Raw genomic sequence first — 19,367 nt, 5'->3', positions numbered from 1 at the left:
TTGACTGTATAAACTCAATATATGTTACCATATTTACTTTTTTGTACTTTAATAATGAATCGGAGTGCATGAGAAAGTGGAAAGGAAACCGTAGCTCTCTTTGACCACATGATAATTTATTACACAACGCAGCGGCAGCAGAACCAATGTTGTATTACAGCATTCCGTCAGCACCAATACCTCTGAGTTCATGGCAAACAGCAATACAGGAAGCGTAACATTAAGAACTTTCACACCAACAGCTAAGTAGCAACATTTTAAAGTGCATGCTGAGGTCAGTAAAGCTGCTGGATGGGCACCACTCATGATACTTCACATGCAGCTACTGCCATCTTGTGGAGTTAAGGCAAACTACATCGGAAGGTTGCCTACAGCTCCAACTAGACCCGGTACTACTTAGAGAGCCCGGCGGTTATTTGCTTTTGGAGCTCAGATAGTTAAACTGGTTAATTGTGTAGATGTGTTAATTGGGGCATCTACGGTCATTTTTCCTATTTATTTGATCAGTCCATTTATTTTATGATTTTAAATTACAGTATTTTATTGGCATAGTATTGGTATTGTTTTCAAATGAGTTTATAATTACATTTAACTTTATTTTATTACTTTGTAAAGTAAAATGGAGCATTTTAAACATGTTCTTTTTACTTTATGTTTAGAGGAACGTGTATTTTGAAATGTTTTGTTTTTATTTTCAAATTAAAACTAAAATGAGACGTTTCAACATGTATTTTCTATTGAATTACCGGTACATTACATTTTACGTTCCGCGATATTAGACTTTAAATTTAGATAGCTGAACTGCATCACTATTGCATGTTATTATACTACAGCTATTCTTGGTACTATTGAATCTTTTAATGCACAATAAGTGAGGCTTATGTTTCCAGGTGAAGGCAACGAGGAAATTGGGAACATGATCCACAACTACATCAAGGAAATCGAGGAGCTCAGGTGCATAATCAGCTTCCCCCCCCCCCTCACAATCAACTAAAAAGACTGAAAACTAAACTAAAACAACTAAACTAAACTAAACTAAAAACAGTGAAAAAATATTGTATTGTCGTGACAACATTTCTTCTTCTTTAGAACCAAACTTCTGGAGAGTGAGTCTCTGAATGAGAACCTCAGGAAGATCCTTTCCCGGGCTTCCACTCGCCCCTCCTTGTACGCCGGTCCCGCCTCCTTCTCCCCTGCACTGTTGGGGCCTGAGAAGGAGGCCAGCGACGTCATAGAGATGGCCAAGAGAGATCTGGAGAAGCTCAAGAAGAAGGAAAAGAAGAAGAAAAAGAGGTAAACACGAATGCATACAAGTGTTACCATAGCAACAGATGATGCGGGAAGTACTGTATCCTCCTAAGCGACCGTATTATTATTATTTGTTGTAATATTTGGTCACCTGCATCTTTTTGTGCTCACTTGGTCATCCACTCTCTTTCTTCCACCCTGCTAAACATCCCTCACTTGCCTCGAATTCCGCAAACTTTGCCTCCTCCTCCTCACCATCCACACGCACCCATCTTCCAAACACCCCCCCCCCCCCCCCCCCCCCCCCCCCCCCCCCCCCCCCCATGAAGACTGAGGCAGTACCAGGAGAGTCACCACGAGGATGCCAGGTTTGCTCCATCCCATCCAGGGTCGGGACAAATGCCTGAAGCTCATTTAATTACATGGCTGCATCATTCAAAACACATGCAATTGCATCCAATCCAAGCACTTCTGCCTTTATCAAGAGGATAATGCTCAGTTTTGATTGACACTCTATTGGGGATTCGGCTAAAATTCTTTCATTAATTCTCATATTTAAAATCTTATTCAAATATTAATTGTAGTTATAGTTGTTTTAATGCCTGTTTTTCAATTGTATACTTTTTTTTTCATTTTAATTTTCTTTTTTTTTTTTTAATAATTAACATAAAATGCTCTGCAACAACTGGCTCAACAGCGCCCTTACTGGCCAAGACAAGTAGTGCACCCCATTTTGCCTCCATTGAGTCAATACAATCAATGACTGGCAATCAACTAAATTCTTAAAAATCAATTAATTGATTATTCTGCCAGTTCCTACAATTAAGCATGTAAAGGCAGATGGCTCTTCTATAGCTCACGCTTGTAGTTTTGACGAAAATGCACCAAGTAATTCAATTAAATGATTTCAGGTGATTTTTTTTCCCCCACAAACCTACTAATCGCCAACTTTTCCTTGCACCTACAGGTGGTTTTACAGTCCTGGGTGGAACATATCTATGATTATTATTAATCTATGATGAATCTCTTCCTTTTGATCCCTCTTTTATCACTCGTTGTGTGTGGCAACCCTGTGAAATTAGCTTGTGATTGTGTTGATGTAAAATCACAGAGAAGTCAAGAAAAGTGGTGTTTCCAATCAGAATTCCTCACCTGCTCCCGACCGTTTGGGTGTAGTTGCATGTCCCCATCACCTGTCTCTCATACAGTTCTTCAATGAAAGCATATGAACTCTGATTTGTTGTTTTTTTACAGTGCTGTTAAGGAAGAAGTTCCTGACAATGACGTTGACGTGGTACGTTTAAACTAAAATCACCCTATTTTGATATAAATCAGGGGTGTCCAACTTGTGGCCCGGGGGCCCTTTGAGGCTCGCAACTGTTTTTTTATTGGTCTGCGGCACATTCTAAAAATACAATTTAACATGAAAACTAAAAAGGAAAAACAACAATAGCAAAAGTGGACATTTTAGACAATTTTGACTGATATTTCAAGGCGCACAGAATATTGTGTTCTATGGCTATAGAAACATGGAACATACCAAAAGAAACATTAGACTCTCGCCTTTCATCAGAAAAAACGTTTGTTTCTACCTTTTTCCGTTCTTTAGTAATCAGCAGAAGAATGTAGGTAAGTTTCAGGAAAATATCAGTTCCTGACTAAAGAAGGGAGAAAACCAGCATTTTGTGAGAAGATATTTCAAGCATAACTTTCACTTTGACACAAATATTTTTTGCTTTTGTAACAGCTCAAATATCTAAACAATTATACCACAAAATAAACAACACAAAAAAGGGTTGTTTTACGTTCAAAATAACAATTTATTTACATATATGACACCATGAACTATTTACAGTTTTCACATTTGCAACAGAACTATGTGTGTGTGCGCATGCGTTAAAATTTCCCTACAATACGTAACCTTCTGCACGCGACACTCCTCCACGCTCTCTCATTTCCTTCTTCCTGTCATGTGTGATTTTCCGTTGGCTTAATCCCTGCCGACCTCATATCGCATGCATCTCTGCCACCTTGTGGCCGTTTTTATGACTCAAAAGTGCTCTGAAGTGAAATGCATTAGTGGAGAGTTGCGTCATTACCTCTTTTTGCCTCTCGCGCAAAAAAACGTAAAAGACGCATAAATACTTTGATGGGTATTTGGTATTGTACATATACAAGAATACGTCAAAATGTTAAGACTAAAAAGTTGTAATCTAATTAGAAAAAGTTGTAGTTTTACTAGAATAACGTAATATTACCATGGAAAATAACATTTTAATAGCATAAAGTTGAAATATAACAGAATTTAAAAAAAAAATTAAGTCATAATATTATGAAAAACAAACAAAACAAAACAAAAACAAGAGAAAAAAGTCGGATTCTGACATAGCATAGAGTAGTATAAATATTAAAGGACTTTTTTTTTAAAGTTGTAATAATATTATAAATAATATTCCAAAAAGAATATTTACAAAGATTATTTGAAAAGAAAGCTGAAATATTTAGAATATTTAAAACCCCTCAGCAAAAATAGGAAAAAAAAGAGCAAAGACCTAAGTTGATAGTAATAATAGGCTTTTAAACCCAAACATCACAAAGCTGAGATGCAGTTACAATTACATAACTTCTTAGCATATCTTACATGGTTGCTTTACAAAAAACAAAGTGGCCCTCGTATCCTTTTATTTTTCACTATGTGGCCCTCAGTGGAAACAGTTTGGCCATCCCTGATATAAATGGTCAACAAATGATGCATTTTTGGTGTGTGTAAAAAGGAGGCCAGCGACCACGAGGAAGGCGAGGACTGCGATGCAGAGGAAGAAGAGTCGGACACAGCTGGAGAGGAGACATCTGAGGAGTCGGAGTCCGAGGAGCTGGATGAAAAAGGTGAAGAAACAGAGCAAGAATTTGCAAGACTCCGGCACTCTTATTACATGTGTGTGTGTGCGTTTATGTCAGAGAGTGTCCAGGCCGACCTGGCCAACATCACCTGCGAGATCGCCATCAAGCAGAAGCTCATAGATGAGCTGGAGAACAGCCAGCGTCGCCTTCACACGCTCAAACAGCAGTACGAGCAGAAGCTGGTGATGCTGCAGAATAAGATCAGGGACACGCAGCTGGAGAGAGACAAAGTGCTACATAATATGGGTAAGAGAGCCACCAAAATTGTACTTTTAGACATTATAGGCATGATTTACCATCATCTGCAGGTTCAGTGGAGACGTGCACAGAGGAGAAGGCAAAAAAGATCAAGGCGGAGTACGAGAAGAAGCTGAACTCCATGAACAAGGAGCTGCAGAAGCTCCAGTCGGCTCAGAAGGAACACGCCCGGCTGCTGAAGAACCAGTCCCAGTACGAGAAGCAGCTCAAGAAACTGCAGCAGGACGTCAGTGAGATGAAGAAGACTAAGGTGAGGATGGAAAAATGGCAACAAGAACACATTTTTCGTCAGTCACTTTGAAGGCTAATTGTATGAAACTTTGTATTCTTATTTTTACAATGTTAGCATCCTCTCTTTTGCAGTATTGCAAAGTGTAAATCATTTGCATAAATGCATCAGGTCTAAATACATAAATATAAAAGTATAATTTAAAAACTTACCAGGGGTAAGAGGTGAACTTTGAAGATTTGGTGCGATGAAAGAAAAAACAGTTTTGGGGCCAAAGTGTAAAAAGTGTAACTTTATTTAATTTGTGTTCCCTCGCTACATGGTGGCTCACGTTTGCGGATTTGCTGTTTCGCAGATTTTTTTCAGTGCAATTTTGTATTTTTTTTTTTACAGCGCATGAACACGCATTGTGTCTTTGTGCTCTGTTGTATGTGTCTGTTATTGTATTTCCTACTGCTGCCAGTAGAGGGTGCTGTATACTCATGTGAGAGTTAAGACGTGTCACTTAATAATTTCTTGCGTCCAACCTAGTTGATTGATCATTCAAATTCAAACTAAATTTGAACTTTGAGAGTGTTTAAACACGAGAGAAATGTGAGAAAATTTTAATGCCTGTCTGAGAAAAGTATATAAAGTTTATGGTGTAAAACATATATAATAATTGTAAACAAGTAAAGTTGGCTACTTCGCGGATTTCAGTTTTTGCGGGCTATTTTGGGAACCTATCCCCCGCGATAAACGAGGCAACACTGTGCTTGTGTCGTAAAATGTGTGTTTTCCCACAGGTTGCACTGATGCGTCAAATGAAGGAGCAACAGGAGCGCAATCGAGCTACGGAGTGCAAAAGGAACAGGGAGATAGCCTCTTTGAAGAAAGACCAGCGCAGAGCTGAGGTTAGCCCAACTTCTTCTTATTGTGTGAATTCTGAGGAAGCCCAGAATAAATCATTTTTCCACAAGGTTTCTCAACGAAGCAGTCACACACGCCGCACGCAACACACGCACACACTCATAACTCGATTTATTTATTCATTCATTCATTCATTCGTTCATTGGTATTCATGTCTCTTCTGTTGTTGTTGCTTAATTTATTGGTATTAATGTTTCTTATGTTCTTATTCATTTTCCTGTGTTTTCTTTCTTTTTGGGAGAATGAACAGAACAAGAATTTCATTGCATAGCAGAACTACCTGTTTTACTGTGCATATGACAATAAAAACTCTTGAATCTCTTGAAATGCTTACCATTTTAGCAGAGATAGTCGTTACAGCAATGATAAAAAGATATTTTTTTTCCTTTGTCAAAATTCATGCACAATTTATATACATTTCAATTGAAATGATTGTATTATTTTAATTCGTTTTTAATTTCATAATATTTGGCACAATCCAAAAAAAATCAAAGTATTACCCCGCCCAAAAAATATCAATATATATCATTTTTATTTTTCAGGAAATAAGATTGATTTTTAAACGAGGTTTGAGGCCATTTCAATGCCAAATTGACGTGTATTTTGTTCCTGACAGCATCAAGTGAAGCAGCTGGAGGCTCAGAGGAGACAACAGGAGTTAATCCTACGCAGGAAGAACGAAGAGGTGAGATCAAAATAGCGACGCAAGAGGATTTAATTGTATTTGTTGAATTAAATTTTATTAAATTTTATTTGGAATATTTTACTGTAGTTTATTTTATTTTTTTTATTTTGATGTAATTTAACTGTATTACCTCCGCCAAGGAAGTTGTTTTTGCTGGCGTTTATGTTTGTTTGTGTTCAAAATAAATTGAACATTTCTTAACGGATTTGGATTAAATTTTCAGGAATTGTCAGAAATGGGATATGGAAGAACTGATTACATTTTGAGGGGGATCCGGATCACCGTCTGGATCCAGGAATTTTTTTTACAGGATTCTTTAACATTGCAATATCGGACCGTTTTCGGCATTTGCGCATGTAACTCCACAAAAAATGTGTCAGAGCACTTGGGGGGAAAAAATACAGGACAAGTTTCCAACAGGTTTCCAACATATCAAAGACTGATCCACATAATGGAATCATTCCGGATGCTATGATCCAGAATATGACAAAATAATATGAAGACAACAAACGAAGCTTTAAATGAACATGCAACAAACACCATCACATGGTCCACCATTTCCATGGTCAAGGAACCTAAATATGTAGATACAATAAATGTGGGGCTAATATTTATGGTGTAAATCACAATATGGAGGGAAACTACGGCGTATGGCTTCGAGCGCTTTTCTAGTTTTAGTTGATTCCTATTTGCTGGACCACAGGTGACTGCTTTGAGGAGGCAGGTGAGGCCAGTGTCTGGCAAGGCGACCAGGAAAGTCACCGTACCTGAAGCACTCCCAGAAGCATCCCATCGGAGCGCTCCAGGAAGGTCGCATTCCTCTGGAACGTCAACGTCCAACGGCGCCAGGTACAAAATGGCACTTCAGAATGCTGGCGTGCATTATTTTTAAAAAAGATTTGAGTAAAGTACTCGTGTCCTTCAGGAGCTCTCCCGTGTGGAAAAGAAGCGTCTACCTCACCCGCACAGCGAGGGCCAAATGGCAGTCACTGGAGAGACGCGTCAGCGACATCATCATGCAGAGGATGACCATCTCAAACATGGAGACGGATATGAATCGACTTCTGAAGGTCAGGCTTTTTACTAATAAACAAGCAAAAGCAAGAAGAGAAGCTCGCTTGACTTGTTTCACCGCCACCATGCCAGCAAAGGGAGGAGCTTACCAAGCGGAGGGAGCGAGTATCCAGAAAGAAGACAAAGATTGTGGCCGAGGGTGCGGATGCGGAGCGCCCGCTGACCTCCTTGAACGAGGAGCTGGAGTCTTTGAGCGCCAACATCGACTACATCAACGACAGCATTGCAGACTGCCAGGCGAACATCATGCAGATGGAGGAGGCTAAGGTGACCTGAAGAAGATATTCATGGTATGGAAATATGTTCCCATAATGCTCAGTTGTGTTGTGTGACAGGAGGAAGGCGACCCGGCGGATGTCACAGCAGTGATCAGCTCGTGTAATCTCTCAGAGGCACGCTTCCTTTTGGACCATTTCATGACAATGGCCATCAATAAGGTACCTGATGCCTTCACTGACTTCCTTCTCAAGCTTAAGCTTTTACACCGTTCCAGAGTGGTGGGAGCATTTGCCATACGAACCTGTGGGGGTTGATTTAGTTGGTCAGGCCACCTGGCAAGGAACCATATTTGCTCATTTAAGTTGCCGTTAAAATGAGATCCTACATGCTTCATTACTTTATTAAGCATTACAACCACAAAAAAAGGAAGTGAAACATAATGTGGATTTAATGGTGCTGATAAAAAGATAGATATAATAAAAAATAATAGCAATATGAAATAATAAAAAATATAATAAAACATAATTGTCATTTTTAGATGAAAGATATGTTTAATTAAAGGAAGAAAAATAATGTGAATTTTAAAAATACTGATGGAGCGATACATGCAGTATAATTTAAAAAAATAAGTAAAACAATGTGAAACAATAGTTTGATAAAACATGATTGGCATTTTTAGATGAAAAATATGTTTTTAAAGGAAGAAAAGTCGTATGAAATGATAAATAATGTAATGAAACAACATTATTAGCATTTTTACAAGAAAAATATGTTTTAAAAAGAAAGAAAAATAATGTGAATTTAAAATACTTACATGGTAAATACAATTAAAACATGAAAAAAAGACAATAGCAATCTGAAATAATAAATAATAAAATTAAACATTTTTAGATTAAAATAAAAAAGAAGGAAAAAAGTAGGCAAAATCATGTGAATTATTAAATATTAATAAATCAAATGTAAAAAATTAAAACAAAACAATATCAATATGAAATAAGCTAAAAACCTAATTGGCATTTTTAGATGAAAAAGATGGATTTAAAAAATTGGAAGGTTTTGAATTTACCCGGAAGAAATAATGGGAAAAATAATGTGACTTTTCAAAATATTGATAAATGTTTTATATGAACAGTGTTTTAAAACAAGGAAGAAAAAAAATAAGAAAAATAATGCGATACAACATAATGAATGATAGAATAAAACATCATTAGTGCGTTCAGCTGAAAACTGTTTCTAGAAAATTGTGAGGTTTTGATTTTACCTGGTAAAAATAATACAAATAGTTTTTTGGCGTCTTCAATGAAAATAAATAAAATATAAATGATTAATAATAAAGGATTAACTGGCACAGAAAATGAATAAATCAATGATTAATAATCAAATGATAGTCATATTCATACCAATAGCAATACAACTAAATACGTATAAAATAGTTTTTACTGTTGAAATATCCACTGTGAAACATCCTTTCAATGTATAATGTTGTAATAATTATTTAAAAGACATTTTAACATGTAAATGAACATTGATGTTAACTGTATACATTTGCATTGACGAATGAGTGCCCTACATGGGATGAGGTCACATAGCGACACCTTTGGGATGTATGCGTGTAAAAAATATCCTGCAATATCTACACTGCAGGGTCTGCAGGCGGCCCAGAAAGACTCCCAGCTGAAGGTGATGGAGGGCCGGCTGAAGCAGACGGAGATCAACAGCGCCACCCAGAACCAGCTGCTGTTCCACATGCTGAAGGAGAAAGCCGAGATCAACCCGGAGCTGGACGCCCTGCTGGGTAGCGCGCTACAAGGTCGGTAACAGCGGATGTTACACCGTGATGAACGCTTAGTCATCATTTTCACGGTTGCATTTGATTTAGCAGGCACCATTTGTTGTGTAACCCTACTACTCATGGCCACAAGGGGGCATATTTGCACGGGGCGAAATGGTGAATAGTGAAAAACTGCAATTAAGGCACACACCCTTAAAAAGCCTAAAAACGCTATAATGTAACATATATCATGCCACTTACAGTTATTAAATGCATTTTAAATTCAGTTTTATACATACATTCAGAAACATTTTACAGCCTGTTGGATTAAATGCAACCCATTCTCATTTTGTGGGTGTGAATTTGATCAGTGTTTGTTTTTTCTGGTGCGTTTGCTTGAACTCAAGAGTTAGGTTACCTGTCACCAGGTGAGTACGAGATGATGCATTCAATGTGGGTGTTGTGTGTCAGACCCTTTTAAAGACCCCGTGGCCAGAACTGTATCGTGTAATATCGTGTTTAGTTCCCTTTGTACGTTACATGACAGTAACATGTAACTGTCACTTTAAGAAAAGAGACTGATGCATACACGTTGACGTGCATGTTGATGACTATGCATTTCGCATATTTGCAGAAAATGGCGACGGAAGCAGCAGCGATGAGTCCACCCCCAGTCCGGGTGCAGAGGGAAGGTAATAAATAGTGCAACAAAAGTGCAGAAGTGTATTTTTAATGAAATTATATTATTTTGGTCGATATTGTATTTAGTTACAGAGCTAACTAGAAAGCCCCAACTGCTGCAGGAGGTATTTCGGTGTGACATCTTGAGAATTTTAGTATCAAATCCTACAAAAAGTTAAGCAGTGACCCTAATAACGCTTGTCAATGCAAATAAAGTCTGTTTAAAATAGACATTTCTTTTTAACAAGCTGTGTCTTAAAGCATATTTTTTTTTCTTAATGTTTGTCATGAATGAACATACTGTATTTTACTGTGTATTTTGGCCCTGTAAGTTCTTACTTTTTGTTTTTATTTCAGACATCATATCTATTGTAATTCTAATTTTGTAAAGCACTTTGTGACTGCTAGGTACAAAATAAGTAAATGTTACAATTTACACGGTATGAATTATTTATGCAAACTTTCCATATAGTTTGCCATCGTTTCAAAGGTGTTAATTAGGGGTGCAACGATACACAAAATTCATGGTTCGGTTCAGTTTGATATGTTTGTGCTACAGTTCGATACTTTTTCGATACAAAAAATGGATTACCTTTCCTTTTTTCATTTGAATTTGATTGAAATTGACAACATTTTTCACATTTTTCAACAATTTCAGTTGATTGCAGCTACACTGCGCTGTCAGCACAGAGCGGCGTCAGAAGTTGATAAAATAAATATGAAACTGCGTATCGTTCGATACAGGGGTCACAGTTAGGTACCCACGTGTATTGAACGGTTCAATACAGACACTTTTTAAAAATTGTATTATTTTTATTCAAGTAAGCCCCAAAATTGGTCAGTTCTCCACAAATCATGATATTGATATATTTTTGTACTAATTCCTACTCATCCTGTGAGCCACTATGTGCTACGACGCATCCAAACATTGATATCTATCTATTCTGTAACTTGACACGTTTAATCAGCACAGTTAGGCAATTTGTCAAAGAGAAAAGAATGATCACACTGCTTACATTGTTTCAGCACACTGGCGTCAGATCTGATGAAGTTATGTGGTGAAACCAGGCTGAGAAGTAAGGTACTATACCACGCATGATTATTTTTACATTAATGGATATTTGGATTTAGAATAAGTTTAGGAAACGTTCCTTCCTTGCAGGCCCGCAGGAGGACCACGACCCAGATGGAGCTGCTTTACGCCAGCTCTGGGGATCTATCCTCCGACTCCCCCACAGGAGACTTCTCTGGCCCTTTGCTTTCCATCATTGAGCACCAGGACGGGCTTCCAGACACTCACAGAACTCCTGACCGTGAACAAACTGTCTCCCCGTCTCTGACCCGTCCAGTCGGGGTGTAAGTAAACTGCACGGTCTTTTAAAAGCAAAGTCGGAATACTATTTTGGTACACTTTGTAGTTTCAGATCCAGGTCACCAACGAGCACCGCTGAGCGGAGGCAGCTTGAGTGTTCGCCCCTCAGCCGCAGGAAACTGCAGGAAAAAGGGCCAACAGCCACTCCAATTTGCATGGGGGACGCAAAAAGTACAGGAAATGACTACAAAACACTGTAAGAAGTGCAATGGAGCAGCACTGCAATCAGTACTGTAACTCCTTAACCTCATTTAGAGCCTCTTGTAGGTTAATTGTCTTATTTATTTTCTGAAATATCACCTTTATGACCCTTCGTAACTGTTTGCTTGCCAATATACTGTATTACACCTAAAATGGAGGTTTCTAGACGTTATTTTGATTCTTTTTTTTTAATTTTTGTTGTCTGACACATTCCAGAGGTGTAATCCACACTGTGCCGCCTCCCAAGACCACCAAGGCAGCCAAACTCCAATGTGTGCACGTCGCTGAGGGACATACCAAGCCTGTCCTCTGTGTGGATGCCACGGAGGATCTGCTCTTCACTGGATCGAAAGGTAAGCGACATTGTCCTGATTATCCGACATCGGCGCTGAATCGTTGCGTGTTTGCCCTCAGATCGAACGTGTAAGGTGTGGAACCTGGTGACGGGTCAGGAGATCATGTCTTTAGCAGAGCACCCCAGCAGTGTTGTCTCAGTCAGGTAGCAATGCCTTTGACGCAAAGCACTGAAAGTATGTCTGCACTGACGCTCGCCTGTGTTGCCATAATGCAGGTACACTTCCAGCCTCGTCTTTACGGTCTCCACTGCCTACATCAAAGTGTGGGACATACGAGATTGTGCAAAATGTATCCGCACTCTGACGTGAGTACATAAACCGCCACCGCGGTAAATATTATACCTACAGCACTCATAAAGTTGACAGTCTTTGCTGTGTTAGGGCTTCCGGACAGGTTGCTACAGGTGATACCTGTTCCTCAGCCGGAGGTTTTACAATACCTCCAGGAGAGAGTCAGATCAACCACATCGCCATCAACCCTTCCGGTTCTTTCCTGTACGCCGCCGCTGGCAATACCGTACGCATGTGGGATCTCCGCAAGTAAGTGTAGCATTAGAAACAGTTGCCTTGTGGGATATACTACGGTCGTCTACAACCATGGACGTACAGTTTCGAAGGGCATTTAGCAAGAAAAATAAAACAACGCAAACGTGGACAAATCACTAGTAATTATACAAGAATGAAGTCAAAATATTATTATGACGTCGTGATATTATGAAGAAAACGCTGTCATTTTAGTAGCGTCAGGTTGAAATATTAAAGAAAAAAAGTTGTTTTTTTAAAGTTGGAATATTATGACAAACAAAACAATGAATAAAGTTGTAATTTTTGGAAAATTCGGTCGCCAGGAAAGTTATCGTGTTGCGAAAGTCAAAATGCGATGGGAATAAAGTCATCATTACGGGAAAAGACCAGACGAGTTGAGAAAGTTGAAATAGTTGGAAGATTTTAAAAAGTAAAGAAAAAAAATACGAGAATAAACTTTTAATATTCTGAGGAAAAAATAATGTCATTTTCTTTAAGTCCTAATATTATGAGAAACAAACAAAACCAAATAAAGTTGTAATTTGGGGGAAATTAGGCTGGGGAGTTATAATATGAGAATAAAGTCAAAATATCATGGGATTAAAGTAATAATATTATGAAAAGAAAATTTACAAGGATTATTTCAGAAGAAAGTTGAAATATATTTAGAATATTGACCAAAAAACCAACAGGAAAGATGAGAAAAAAAGAGCAGAGTGAAATTCATACTAATAATACGCTTTTTCCCTCATATCACAAAGCAGAGATGCAGTTTTTTCTTGAAATATGTATAACTTCTTATCATATCTACGTACGTGTGTTGCATTGAAAAATATCAAAGTGACCCTTGCGTCCTTTCTTTTTCAGCATGTGGCCCACGCAGGAAAAAAAAACACACTCCCGATATGTAGTATCAGAAACATGGTCGTCTACAGCCATGCATTGTGGGTGTCTACAGCCATGTTCGCGTTTTAGAGGGCATCCAATGTACGATGATTGCGTTTAAGGTCTAATACTAAGATTTTTATATTGTATTTATATATATAGGTATAGCACCAAGCAACTGGAGGAGGCTTTTGTGGGTACATTGTGGTCATCTACATTTTTTTCATTTTTTGGTTTGTTTTTGTTTGTTTACGCAACTTCTATGCCACATTCACATTATTTTTACTGATTTTCCTCACTGCAAATCAATCCTTCTCATACGTACACTTGTTTTTATAAAAGCTTATTGAACGGTGGTGTCCACTCAGGTTTGCATCCACCGGGAAGCTCACTGGCCATTTGGGAGCCGTCACGTGTCTGACGGTTGATAAGTTGGGAAACGGGCAAGATCTGGTGCTCACTGGCTCGAAGGACCATCACATCAAAGTAGGAGACTGACTTTCAAAATGTGATTTAAATGAGATGAAGAATCCAGCACTCTCTGTCTTCCCAGATGTTTGAGGTGGCAGAAGCCACTCAGGGTAGCGTCAGCTCCTGCCATACGTTCGACCCCGCTCACCAGGACGGCGTGGAGTCCCTCACCATGCACGGTGACTTCTTCTACAGCGGCTCCAGAGACTGCTACATAAAAAAGTGGGATTTGGCCAGTAAGAAGCTGCTGCAGGTAAGATGGCATCATTGAAAGGACGCAAAAGTTAGAAAGTGGAATGAAATATGGGTTGTCCTCTAGCAGACAGCAAGTGCACAGACAGATTGGGTCAGCGCTCTGGGCGTGGTACCAGGCTCTTCGGCCCTGCTCAGCGGATGCAGGGGAGGTCTGCTACGCCTCTGGCACGCTGACTCACTCGCACCCCTCGGCGAGGTTCAAGGCCATGATAGTCCTATTAATGGCCTGGCCTCCAACAGCAGCCAACTGTTCACAGCATCCGAGTAAGTCACAGTCATCTGTTTAGTGTTCTGCACTGACTAACGTCTCCTTATGTTTTTTTTTTCCTCCACGCCTGTTTGTTTTCTCCACCAGTGACCGCACAGTGAAGATTTGGGAAGCCAAAGGATCCCTGGAGGATGGAGTCCACTGACTACTACAAACCCTCATTTTGCACGGTTGTCAGACAATTTTAATACTCCTGCTGCTAGTGCGACACTCGCACAGATTTTTTTTTTTTCTACAAGACATTTCTATATTTAACTGTAGCTTTACCAGCAATAATTGACATTTTTCTGCGTGTTTTCCAGTTGAATAGTGTGATCCCTGGAAGGACCAAACTGCCTTGTGCTCTTATTCTTCCTGCCAAACCATACACTGTACGCCCAAACAGCAACATAAACTGTTACCTTTGCAAAACGACCAACACTGACGTTCTCCTTGAGGGATTAGAATCAGTCCAATAATAATAATTTAATAATAAAAATTAAATACAGTGGTTCTCCAACCTGTATACAGTCGTCCCTCGCTACATCACGCTTTGAACATCTCTCCCTCACTCTATCACGTTTTTGTTCGTGCATACCACCAGTGGTACTCGTGCTACAGTTTGAGAATCACATTGAACTGATTAATTTTAGGGACACGTAATGGCTCGGAACTAATGTACCAGTGCTTTTAACATGCTCTTGTTCTTGCATTTATTTGGTGTGCAAAAAAACCTACAATCTCATGTTACATTTGTTTTCTACACTTTGTTGGGCTTAGGTCTTTTTAAAATACCCACTCCCTGGCCATTTCATTAAGTACACATGCACAGTCTAATGCACTCCAGAACGTAACAAGTCTGCTTTTTATTCAAGGTAATAATGCAGATGTTTGTTTGTCACAATCAAAAAGTTGTGCAGGTCATATGACAATAGGTGTACTATTGTACTGGTAGTGTGCACTGGTATAAAACTCTGGACTGTGCAAGTGTACCTAGTGTTTGTCGTCAAATGTGACTTACAAATGTAAGGGAATTAACGATGACTGTTTTGTTTTGCAACAGTGTTCTCTTCTGTTTAGTTTTCAGGTTGTAATGTAAGCTAACGGCTTCCATAAAGCACCTGCACCTCTGTCATGACAGTCATTTTTCAATTCATGCCTGCGGTGCACTTTTTTTTTTTAAGGAAAAAAGTCACTTTATATCCTTGTGCATTGCTTGCATCCATGGCAAACATGTCAGTGGGTTTTTTGTGTGTTCTTATGTCCTGAAAATGTGAGTGCACATTGCTGTTATTTGGATATATTTCTGCTTGTTTGTTTCCGTTTTGTCATATCCGTCAGCATCACGGCACAAAAACGATGAGTTGATGTCTGTGATTATTCAAAACAAATTGAGAGGAAGCATATCTTACAAACCTCTTGTCGCAGTACTGAAGAACTGTCTGCATTCATTTGCACTTCACCGACAATGACGAAGAAATGATGCCCAGAACTGACAAATCTGACTTTTTTCCCCCCGGATGAATCATTTTACCGTATTGTCTTTTATACAGTGTGAGTGTATATCTGTTTTTGTGGAAATTTGTTCTCCTGCTGTTTATCGTGTATGAACGTAACTGAGGCTGCAGTGTGACAATAAATTTACAAGTTAGTACTTTTAACTTTTTCAAGTGGTGTATTAACGCCTTATGGCCACATGGTGGTAGCAAAGTGCAACGACATGGAATCCACAATGTTTTCACACAGCCGGACCTGGGAGATTTACAGAGCTCGCAATCGAAATTGAATGGCATTAACAAATTAAAAATACAAAAAAATCTAAACTATAAATATCCTGCCCACGAAGTAAAACTAATAAGAGTAATTCACAAATACAACAGGCAACATCAAACAATTTAACAACGAATTTTTCACACAATAACTATAAGCTGATCACTAGTAACACGCAACAGACTTGATCGCCAAAGACAGTCTTTTATATTTATTTCTCAACAGGCACGATACTAACACAATAATAGTCATCATTATAATAAGAACACGGGCTACTGTTGTGGCCGTACTCCAGCTAACACTACTCTGAATCCAAGATATCACTTCCTGTTCACAAGCCCGGAAGACATTTATTCAAACACACACGATCACGAGTCTTACGTGTGTCTTAAATGGCTTGTTTTCTATGATTATGTCTACTATATTGGGCAATATGAGTGAAAAGGTGACAATAGGGGTGTTATTTCATGTCTAGAGGGCTTCCAACAATGGTAAAACTCGTATTTAGAAAGTCAAACAGGTTTTCCTCTGCTCTACAAAAATATTCATTTTATTAATATTGAATCTTATTTAAATTCACTTATCGCGGTCGGGTCTGGAACCAATTAACCGTGTTAAATGAGGAGTTACTGTGTACAAAAACTAAATGACTATATACAAACACAATATGAAATACCTATACATATACAACTATTTGCAAAACTATAAAAATGATGAGGCGTATCTGTTGTCATTTGTAGTAATATTAAAAGGGCATTGCTTTACATTTGAATCAATGTGAGCTTTCCCATTAATAGTTCATAGCAATTCCTCATTTTAAATACACATAAATTATACTGAAGGTGAATTTTTTGGCGCCCCCTGGAAGCCGTTAACGTTTGCCTACTGTATGTTGCCTAATGGGCCAGCCGGCCCAAAAAAATGAATCCAATTTCCATTCATAATCGTGCTTTCACTCTCAAATATGGACGCTCACTCAAGAGAAATATTGCCTGTTTTCCAGTCTTATATGGCTTTATATCTACTTTATAGATTTTGCATGCCCTCAAACTCACAGTTGGGCCTCCCCTTTTAATTCTGACATGTTTCCAGGTGATTTATTCCCAAGCAGAAGACCGAGAGCATGTGAAAAAGTGAAAATAACTCCCACCACCGTAGACGGACATGAGTGTGAGGGCATGATCAATTTTTAATGTTCATAAACTGAGAGCAGCAAAGTGTTAATTGGTCTCAGAGGAGCAGAGCTTATACGTCACACTTTTGTTTGGCAATGGCATTATTGCATCCAATTTAAGCTTTCAAGTCAGCTAACTTTGGAAGATGTAGAACTGTGCATTCAAATAAACATGTCACAGTATGCATGCATGCACTCTATTTTGATATGAAACATGCTTTGGTAGACATGCAGGGAATACATGTACAGTAGTACACCTCAAGGTTCGAGTTTAGATTTTTATTTTTCAATTGATTTAATTGTTTACATTTCCAACCTTTTGTGTGCAGCTGTTCAGGAGTGGAAGCGATACTTCATGGCCTGTCCTAATCGTTTCACATGCCCCTACCTCAACACATTTAGCCCTGTAATAAGTACAGTTTCATTGTAGTGCAATAATTGGCCCTTTGGGGTGCATTAGTGTAAACAACAAAAGCAATCTGTAACTGTAAGCATATTTTTCATCTCCTGTCCCCCTATGTGGAGATGAGTTGCTACTATTTGGTGTGTTTACCAGTGGGAGTTAAATATATGCATCATTAGAAGCTGAATAAACGTTTGTATCTGTTTCTAGTTTCTTTTACTCATCGCAAGAATCTGTAGCGTAGATACAAAATGGCCAAACAGGCATGCAATTAAGCACCAGTTAAAGATGCAAGCAGGAGCTGGACAGGGTCAATATCTACCTCTCTTCGTCTTCTATCTCCCGACTGAGTGAATCCTGCGGCTAAAAATACCCGCGCTGCTGCTTTATGACCAGAACTGATGATGCGTGATAGTGCGCCTTGCTCACTTAATGCGCTCACAACTAACCGCTTTCCTCCCTTCGGCGGATCATCACACTTATCAAGCGACGCAGATTATTGGGGGAGCAATGTTTTTGATACGCCTGTAGAAGCCTTTAAGTGTGAAATGACAGGATACTTCCCTTAAAGAAATAACATTCGTGGCTCATTGGCAAAATGAATATGGGATTTAATGGATTATTTAATGGAATATACGACTATTACACCAGTATCAGGGTCGCATTGAAAACAATAATAATCTGAGATTTCGACAATAAATAAATACATTTACAAATAAATAAATACATTTACAAGAAAAAAGTCATAAATTTACGACTTTATTCTCCTAAATTTACAATAATAAAGTCGTAATATTCAAGGATAAAGTGGTAATATTACGTGTCATACGTGTCAGTGGGAAAATACAGCATAGCGCTTCAGGAAGGAAGGAAACTTTCCTCTAGCTTCAGGCAAGCTTTTATTTATAACGTGGCAGCAAAACGGCAGTTGAGCACAACCGGATTAGCATGCCAAGCCCGTCTGACTTTCGTAAATTTCTGACTTTATTCTCGTAAATTTACGACTTTATTCTCGAAATCTCTGCTTATTTTAATACTACATCGTAAAACAGGCATTGCCTGAGACAGCTACAAAAAGGGGGTACTTAAGTGACCTTTGACCCTGGGCTTTTTTTCTCAGAAATTTGGGACTTTTTTTCTCGTAATATTCCAACTTTATTTTCATAAATGTACTACTTTTTTCTCATAAATTCACAACATTCTTGTAAATGTACGAGTATTTCTTTCGTAAATTTACGACTTCTCAAAATCTCAAGATTTTTTTTTTTTCCCGATCAGGCCCTAATACTCCGTCGTATCTTACAGTTATTAAATGCATTTTAAATTGAGCTTTAAATATAGACTCAGAACAATAAAGAATAAAGTCATAAATTTATGACTTTATTCTCGTAATATTACGACTTTTTTCTTGTAAATTTACGACTTTATTCTCGTAAATTTACTACTTCATTCTCGAAATCACAGATTATTTTAATACTCCGTCCTAACAGGCAACTTGTTTTTATTTATTTGTTTGTTTTTATTAAACCTGCCCTCGGTGTATTCTACATGATACAGAAAACAAAGAAAAATTGGACATGACCGAAATGTATGTACACATTTTTGCCGGAATACATATTCGTGCGAGACTTGGTATGTTTTAGAGTATGTTAAAGCTCTCAGAGGAGCAAGTTAGTTGGCCAAATTGGAGCAGGATTGATTTTAGCATAAAGAATATCAATAATATCACAGCC

The 19,367-nt window shown here is 38.4% G+C and overlaps 1 protein-coding gene across 5 annotated transcripts in view; it reads left to right on the top strand.

Annotated features, from left to right (window-relative positions):
- LOC129168075 (kinesin-like protein KIF21A) overlaps positions 1-16,034 on the top strand; it is a 28,478-nt gene extending 12,444 nt beyond the window's left edge. The window contains exons 10-36 of one of the 5 annotated variants that reach the window (XM_054752921.1): positions 891-954; positions 1,090-1,293; positions 1,578-1,616; positions 2,503-2,542; positions 4,023-4,134; positions 4,207-4,395; positions 4,458-4,657; positions 5,422-5,529; positions 6,162-6,230; positions 6,934-7,079; positions 7,156-7,300; positions 7,377-7,571; positions 7,640-7,741; positions 9,168-9,333; positions 9,702-9,722; positions 9,929-9,986; positions 11,002-11,056; positions 11,138-11,331; positions 11,394-11,543; positions 11,765-11,901; positions 11,963-12,047; positions 12,120-12,209; positions 12,286-12,444; positions 13,683-13,800; positions 13,868-14,038; positions 14,105-14,304; positions 14,396-16,034. In XM_054752921.1, coding sequence (XP_054608896.1) covers positions 891-954; positions 1,090-1,293; positions 1,578-1,616; positions 2,503-2,542; positions 4,023-4,134; positions 4,207-4,395; positions 4,458-4,657; positions 5,422-5,529; positions 6,162-6,230; positions 6,934-7,079; positions 7,156-7,300; positions 7,377-7,571; positions 7,640-7,741; positions 9,168-9,333; positions 9,702-9,722; positions 9,929-9,986; positions 11,002-11,056; positions 11,138-11,331; positions 11,394-11,543; positions 11,765-11,901; positions 11,963-12,047; positions 12,120-12,209; positions 12,286-12,444; positions 13,683-13,800; positions 13,868-14,038; positions 14,105-14,304; positions 14,396-14,453 — 3,275 coding nt within the window. In that variant the 3' untranslated portion in view covers positions 14,454-16,034. The remainder of the gene's footprint in view (positions 1-890; positions 955-1,089; positions 1,294-1,577; positions 1,617-2,502; positions 2,543-4,022; positions 4,135-4,206; positions 4,396-4,457; positions 4,658-5,421; positions 5,530-6,161; positions 6,231-6,933; positions 7,080-7,155; positions 7,301-7,376; positions 7,572-7,639; positions 7,742-9,167; positions 9,334-9,701; positions 9,723-9,928; positions 9,987-11,001; positions 11,057-11,137; positions 11,332-11,393; positions 11,544-11,764; positions 11,902-11,962; positions 12,048-12,119; positions 12,210-12,285; positions 12,445-13,682; positions 13,801-13,867; positions 14,039-14,104; positions 14,305-14,395) is intronic. The other 4 variants (XM_054752918.1, XM_054752917.1, XM_054752919.1 and 1 more) reach the window with 4 other exon arrangements.
- Positions 16,035-19,367: the final 3,333 nt, after the last annotated feature.

This window comes from Dunckerocampus dactyliophorus, chromosome 15 (genome assembly GCF_027744805.1).
Source record: "Dunckerocampus dactyliophorus isolate RoL2022-P2 chromosome 15, RoL_Ddac_1.1, whole genome shotgun sequence".
NCBI classification, from domain to species: Eukaryota; Metazoa; Chordata; class Actinopteri; order Syngnathiformes; family Syngnathidae; genus Dunckerocampus; species Dunckerocampus dactyliophorus.
Note: the sequence above shows the minus strand (reverse complement) of the source record. Positions and strands in the feature narration are given on the sequence as shown.